The sequence below is a fragment of the Achroia grisella genome, unplaced genomic scaffold (genome assembly GCF_030625045.1).
Source record: "Achroia grisella isolate CSIRO2021 unplaced genomic scaffold, CSIRO_AGI_Agris_v1 utg1186, whole genome shotgun sequence".
Taxonomy (NCBI): Eukaryota; Metazoa; Arthropoda; class Insecta; order Lepidoptera; family Pyralidae; genus Achroia; species Achroia grisella.
This window is the reverse complement of record NW_026712592.1, coordinates 4,526,757-4,534,807: the sequence shown is the minus strand read 5'-3', so window position 1 is coordinate 4,534,807 and position 8,051 is coordinate 4,526,757. Positions and strand designations below refer to the sequence as shown.

At 29.2% G+C, this 8,051-nt stretch overlaps 1 protein-coding gene across 1 annotated transcript; it reads left to right on the top strand.

Moving 5' to 3' along the window:
- The first annotated feature begins 817 nt into the window (after window positions 1-817).
- LOC131854423 (adenosine 5'-monophosphoramidase HINT1-like) lies at window positions 818-4,196 on the top strand. Its single transcript, XM_059205540.1, has 2 exons — window positions 818-1,195; window positions 3,869-4,196. Exons 1-2 carry the CDS (start codon window positions 866-868, stop codon window positions 4,028-4,030), a joined length of 492 nt encoding a protein of 163 aa, XP_059061523.1. The 5' UTR covers window positions 818-865; the 3' UTR covers window positions 4,031-4,196.
- Window positions 4,197-8,051: the final 3,855 nt, after the last annotated feature.

Below are 8,051 nucleotides of genomic sequence, written 5' to 3'. Positions count from 1 at the left end.
AACTATATTGGACGTGCACAAAAATTTATTGAGGATGTCGCCTATTTAAATCACAGCTACTTACTTTGTAGGATGTGTTGAGAATGAGAAGAATGAGATATTTGTGGCCCACACCGTGTGGCAATGAAATTACAGGATACAGAGACATGACACTTTAGTCCTCCGGCTTGGCAGCGCATGATGTGTCATCAAATGTTAATGTACATAATGATATACATACATAATTATTCTTATGGAGCAGTTGGTACCCCAATTAAATAGGACTATTATCTTATATCGCCGATAGCTGCACCATTACAAACATTTTATACAAACGATTCACTTTTTTTTTAAATAATAATCTCAACAATTCACACAGCGCCATCTAGAGTTAAGCTAGCTAAAGCTTCTTTCTTTCTATTTGGGCACCTGATACCTTATACAAATATGGATATAGATTTTTTTGGTAAAAATATATATTGTAAATCGAAAACACGCAGACCAATACAAACAATCTTACTCTTGAATACAAATGGTTGTGCCGTACAATGAATCGAACCTGCGGCCATCGGAAGTAAGGCAGTTTGCTAAACCATTGGACCATAATTAATATTTACACAATAAAATAGCAGAATATTGTGCTAAGATAAAGTTGATTAAGAACCAGATATCACAGGTAGAATAGGATATTATAGTATTATATATATATATAATATTATAAAATGCTATTATAGAAAACCAGCAAACCATTTGAGACTACTGGCAACACCATAAATGTCATGTGTCACTCCTTGCTTTATGTCATTGTCAATTCTTGTATATGTCAAAAACCCCAAATTTATTTTACAATGCGTAGGAGCTGCACAAGAATTAGATTTTATTAAAAATGTTTAATAAAGTGATCCAACGTGCTTTGAAATTCCGTATAAAAAAATCTTATCCGACTAACATTTACGACTTGTCTCGTGGTTCGGCCATAGCTGTTCGAAGACCTTACAGTGATGAAGTGCGGCGTGCTCAGGCGCAGAGTGTAGCTGCTCCGGGACCCACGATTTTCGATAAAATTATTTCAAAAGAAATAAAAGCTGATATAATATACGAAGATGATATGTGTTTAGCTTTCACTGATGTCTCGCCACAAGCGCCTGTACATTTTTTAGTCATTCCCAAACGTAGGATAAGGAGATTAGAGGATGCTGAAGATACTGATAAGGAAGTAAGTATAGAATGACCACTAATAAAAAATACACCCTTATACACTCACTGACTGGTTAATATATTTAAAAAACTTCTATGAATATAAAATTAGGCCTAATTTTAAGAAGGCATACAATAAATTTACCTCTGGTAGAAGTATATATTTGTCTGCAAACATCTAACATATTTTTATTTTCATAAGTATGATTCAATAAACATTGATACCTTACTGAACCTAAAATGGTATTTTTATATATACCAGTTCCAGTAACAAAGTAATTTTAATGTGTAATTCAGTTTCTGAAAACAAATAAATATAATTTACAAAAACTAATACACAGAAAAAATCTTAATGAAGAAATAGTGCTGTGAAATATATTACAAATTTTATTTTGCCATTTAAGGAAAAAAATATATTCTCCCAAGAACTTATTATAATTATTCCTATAAAGTTAGTTAATAATTGACACCAATCTAACTTCATATTCTGTGTATACAGTGTACATATATTTATGTATCATTATTATAAATAAGGAAGAATGATGATGAGACAAGCAAAAAAGGCACTGGTATATTGCAAATATTTTGCAGACTAATGTAATATATTAATGAAACAATTACTATAAAATTGTAGATATATATAATATAAAATAGTTTCCACCAATTATGATTTTGGCTGGCATGAGGAGATTAATAAATATGAAAATAGCCAAATATGTTTGTTGATGTAAAAGATAATGTCATGTAGGTAATGTAAAAGTAAATACATAATTATGATGATGACATGATAGTTTGAATCAAGATGTTGGACCCAGTACTCAAACTCACAATATAGTACCAATGTTTTAATAGCAAGTTTGGAAACACAATTACTTTACTTGACAGGACAGCATACAAACAGTATAAGTAAAGTAAACATTTAAGTCATTTCAAAATTTGTGACTATTATAAAATAACTATTTCAACTTTTACTGCAACATGATAGAATAACAGACAATATTAGACTACTGAATAAATTGTTGGCTGTGTAAAGTGGAGTTGATGTCCATGTACACATAAACTGGTGGAATAGAAAACTCTTGTTCTTAATAATTGGTTGAAAATTACAATTAAATTGAGAACCTCTTCCTTGAGGTCTTTTAAAATTTTTACCTCTAGTTTATATTACAATTTCATGTATTTGTTATGTACAGTTGCTTTTAGGTAATATAGAATTACCTGAAAGCAACAATATATAGACATAACAAATTATTATTATTATATTATTTCTGAGTTACGACTGAAGAAAAAGAAATAAGTGATATATATAAGTTTGTTGCTATGATCTAACTAAAGGAATTATAATCAATATATCTTTTTATAAAAATATAAGTATATAATATTCTTATACATTTTGATCCATCATACTATAATTATTGAAAGAAGTATTGTAGTTTGTTTGTTATACTTTATTGTACAATAAATTATGTATAAAAGGGCACAATTTACTTATAGAATAAATGCATACAAGAGGCGACTTATCCCAACAGAGGGATTCCATCCAGTCAACCTTGGAATGACTGAGAGGAATAATGGAGTGGTAGAAATAGGTTAATAAATAGTACATGTCATAATGTAATATATATTAACTTATATATGCAGACATATATAAGTTAATTTAGTATAAGTAATAAGAGTATATCTACTTATAAATTTAATAAAGCATTATTTCTAATATTGCTCCATATGGCTGACATTAATAGACAAAAATTCCATAATATAGCTAGAGATATCAGTAGATAAGAATAGTAATTATCATTGACTAAAAGACCTGGAATGCAATTGTTGACTGAACGATAACACGACACTGATAAGAAGCCGTGCCTGAATTCCTTAGCCTGTATGTGTAATAGATGGAATTGGCTGTGTAATTAATATGTGATATTATATTAATATTGCAAATCCGGAAAGCTTATCTTACAGGCAAATTAGATTACTGATGAGGCTATATTATTTGCTTGTTATGGATAAACTAAATGTTTTATTGAATATATTATGGATTAAAAGCTACATAAGAATCATGTTTTAATGTGAATGTTCATATAGTTACCTACACAATTGAACTATATTTTGTACCCTACATATTATTGGATAAAAAAACTATGATTGTGAGGGTAACAATAAAAAAAACAATGACAAACACATTTATTGTTATACAATAGAATTGTTTTTAAAAGATCTTACTTCTATAGAATAGGTAATACCTACCCTATCCACAAGCGACATGAGCTATATTTGCCCCGACAACGCCAGAAATATTGTATGTAAAATATAAATAATACCACTTGTGCTATGCTATTCCAGAGGTAAATTAGAGTCATGACATTACTCTAATTTCACTGCCATATCTCACATTTCGACCATAACAAGTCTTAGAAAACAAACTGTTTAACAGTTGAAATAAATGAGGCAGCCTCGCAGACAACTTTATATAATTTACCTTGGTAATAATGTAATGTAATATGACTTCTATTGTTCACATTTGGCTATCTCGCACTGCTCGTACCACTCTCTCGCCTGGGCCGTTATGCAAGTCTACCTCGGTTTTTTTTTTAAATAACATCGTCCAATCAGTCTTCCAGACTATAAACAAATTTGTTCGGTTCTGTTTTTATTAAGATATAAAAATATATTGATAATGTGGCATTCACAGCTCCTCGGACATCTGATGCTGGTGGCGAGAACTCTTGGTGCTCAACGTGCACCATCGGGCTGGAGGTTGGTGATCAACAATGGCCGTGACGGTGCCCAGTCAGTGTATCACCTGCATATACACGTAATTGGTGGAAGACAGATGGGCTGGCCGCCAGGTTAAATGGAAAGCTACAAAATGGAAAGGTCGAGATCTCTTGGGTTATTTGCAATTTTCTCAAATTCATCTGCTAATAATTCTAACATGTATATTAATATAGTATATATAATAATTATATTATCGTATACAATATATCACAATTAATAGAATTTGTTACATTTTGAGATAATCCATTTATCCATTGGCTTTCCTCAAATAATTATATAAGTATAAGTAATCATAATAGAAAAATATATAATTATAAAATTAACATCACATCTACCTTTATTTTTAGTTTATATTTATATTGTTATCAATAATTTTATAATAATTTCTCATATAAAATAAGATGCCCATGGATCTGTTTTAAAATTAATCAATTTGCAGTTAATTATTAATACATAACTTTAAAAATAACAGGAAATTATTGTATGGGTTTCAGCCTTTATCTTAAACTTTTGATTCAGATTAAAATATACAATACTTGTTTCTTGATTTCTCAATCTGTTCTCAATCGTTTATACAATATTACTATTATTTATATTAATGGCCATACTAGTTACAAATATTACATAAAACGAAACTTGTAAAAATCCAAGAGATATATTATTTTAATCTTGATAACACCTTTTATTCCATTAAAAGGATATGATTTATCAATTTACTATTTGTACTGTATTTATATATAATAATTTATTCGTATATAAATTAAATATTTTTCGAATTTGTACTAAACAAATACTACTGCTATATTATTAGATTGGATATAATAATGCAGTGTATGTATAATTATGTATAATATATAATGGACAGTCTTGTCTCGACTATGTCTTAGTCTTGTTTCAGGATTTTGTTGAATTTTTGACATTAAAATCTAATATATATATATAATACTTATTATTGGGTTCTGTATTTGTCTTCTAAAAGTTGTCATTATTATTGACTGATAACTATTGTCAACAATTTTATTTCGATATCAATAGGTAATAATCTATAACATACTTTTGTATTGTAGATACAAAAGACAGGCGTCATTCACACCGCGCTATAATAGTAATTCGCGCTGCGGCTAACCGTTGTTACAACAACGGGAGTCGCGGTATAGACGTGGAGTGAATACAGTTCATAAGAGTAATACGGTTTATTTATTTTTTTTACTTACGAGGCACTTAATTTAAGACACTCCGTCCTTGCTATTTGATATGGATGAACAGATGTCTATACTTGGTCGGGAACCGTAAAAATGTGGAGATTTCATTTTACCAAGTACTGGCAAAAATAAGTGTTTAAACGACCACAAGATTTGGCACTGAATCGGTCGGCCATGGCGCCCATGCCACACTGATATGATATATACACCAACAATTCAGTATATGATATATACCATTCAATATATGATATATACCAACAAATCAGGTTTGATATCTAGCTAATCAAACCTGATTTGTTGGTATATATATCCGATCTAGTTTATTTATAACAAACATTAAATGTCGGTTCGACTAATTGTATAAATAAGCTTCTCTGGAGATCAACCTTACTGATCGAGTGCCAAATTGTGTCGTCCGCAAATACCTTCATATTTGTTAGCTGGTGGTTGTTATGTTCAAAAAAAAGTATGTACCAAATTTTATTGCTCAAATAGATATTAACTTAGAACATTGAATATAGGAGGCGATTAAGTAGTAGTTTATCATGAGCAAAGAATATTTATCTCTCTAAAATATTTGTATACATTATTTATAACAATCCTTTGAATTTTTAGCAATACAATTTTATACACTATTTACACTTATATGATTCTATGATATAATTAAAAACAATAGCTTAAGTGTAGTTTGGATACACGTTTATTTGTGCATGCTGTCAAGTGTCAAGTGCACGGAATAAAGTAATGTTTATCAAGTAACGTAATATTTATCGAAGTAATTACATAAGAATTTATCGATATGCGGTACCTAGTAATTAATATTGACTCTATTTATCAAATAGTGCCTCCTAGTTAAATGCTCTAAGTTACTAAAGTATATATTCACATGTTAATTACTATACATATAGCGCTATAAATTCTTGTCAATACTAACAAAACACTTATTTTTCATATAGTTTTCAAGTATTCGGCTCGAGCAAAGCAATGCGTACATTTGAACACGACTATAGTTCAATATAAATCGAGAAATATAGCAGTACACAATATGCACTATGTTCTTCAATTGCGTACAAGTGAAATGCAATCGCGCATTGTCACGTGCTGTTCTTTTATTTTGTCTGTTGGCAAAACGTAGAATGTAATAAGAAATTTGTGTCATATATAGCCATTGTTAGTTTTAGTGCAATAATTGGGCCAAATAGTAAGTAAGGATTTTAAATTTGTTATATTTGTGAATATAAAGCCACAGTTTGATCTTGAATCGAGTTGGTGTCGAAATTGGACATGTCTACCAAAACGGAAGGAATTTCAAACATTTGGATTCCATACCACTTGGCTGTAATATTATTATGTCAAAACTTTAGAATACCAGCGAACCAGGGCTTTATTATATAAATCGCTTATATAATAAAGCTATATTATATAACTTTATTATATAAGCGAGTTCAACTCTGTAGAACTCGTAGTATGAGTCCTTTACATTATACTTTAATCTGTTAATTTGTGTACATATAGTTTCCGCGATCTGTAGTTTAGAATCTCACATATAATATAAATCTAGTCAAAAGTTTTGTAGTCTATGTTCTAACGAAACCAACTGGTTATGTGATAACTGTGGTATTAGATTTAAGGGGCAATGCAATTCACTGTATTCTATTGGAATCTTAAAAAGAACTATTACGATCTGCTGAAAATATTTTTAGAAGGCCAAGAATAAATTGTGTTTGATATATGATTACAATTATCATTAGTCCTTAAAGGAATTTATCTATCTGAATTCTGATAGATAATAATTGTTGTCTATGTTGTAAAAAAAGTTTATTGTTTAGAAATATTGCAATGTCATCAAAAATTTATTCAATGTTTTCATTGTTTTATGTTCCATCTAATATTTCGTAAAATTATTTTTGCTACTGAACCGTTTAGAAATATTATTTTATTACGCTTAAGATTGCAGAAAAATATTTGTGAATATTTCGTTCAGATTGGAATATACATATTAAGGAAATATGTTAATTCATTAACGATAAATTATATTTCTAAACGTCAATAATGTAAAATTTATGGAATATTTTCAGGGTAGATTGTATTTTAACAGCAATATTTAGCTTACAAGTTGTTCTAATTTCAATACGGTGGAGTCAGCAGTTTTATTGATTTTTTTTTATTAAAAGCATTACAACTTCGTACGAAATGCCTTATGCGTCGCAAAGTAATTAATTTTAATGTTTTGGTACTCTAAATTATTTAGATTTATGTATAATTGTCAAAAATAATCAATATTTAGAATAAAAATTTATCTACCTCATTTATAGTCACATATAAAAATTAATTTAATATAAAATTATATAATAGACATTATTCTGTAAAATGTAATCTCGTCTTATTCTATTTCTATAATTCATGGCGTTAGCCGCCGTTAGCTGTCTGTACATTTTTTTTTATGTTTTCACCCATAGGCTTTGCTTGCAGAAGGTATTTCATACGAAAGTGATAAATAATGTTGTAGTTTAGTTGGTTGTGGGTATCTATGTTACGGCACGTGGATGTCCGTGCGTTTGTTCGCAAACGGCGACCGGAACAATTACATGTCGGTCAAAAATTGTTTAGAATTTAAATACTTTTTAGATTCTGTAACCAAAGGTTTTTATTATACGATATTATTACTTTATTTGTGTTTTATTGTACTTTATATATAGTCAACTACATAAAATTATATTTGATTAATAAAGACGATATGTCTATCCACGTGACTATTGTCGTAATGAATGGTAACAGACTAACAGCATTTCGCAGAATATAATGGCGGTGAATGGTAACAAATATTAAATCACAACTGCATTAAATAAAAAACAGCAAAAACATTTGACTCTTTAATTTATTATACATTAATAT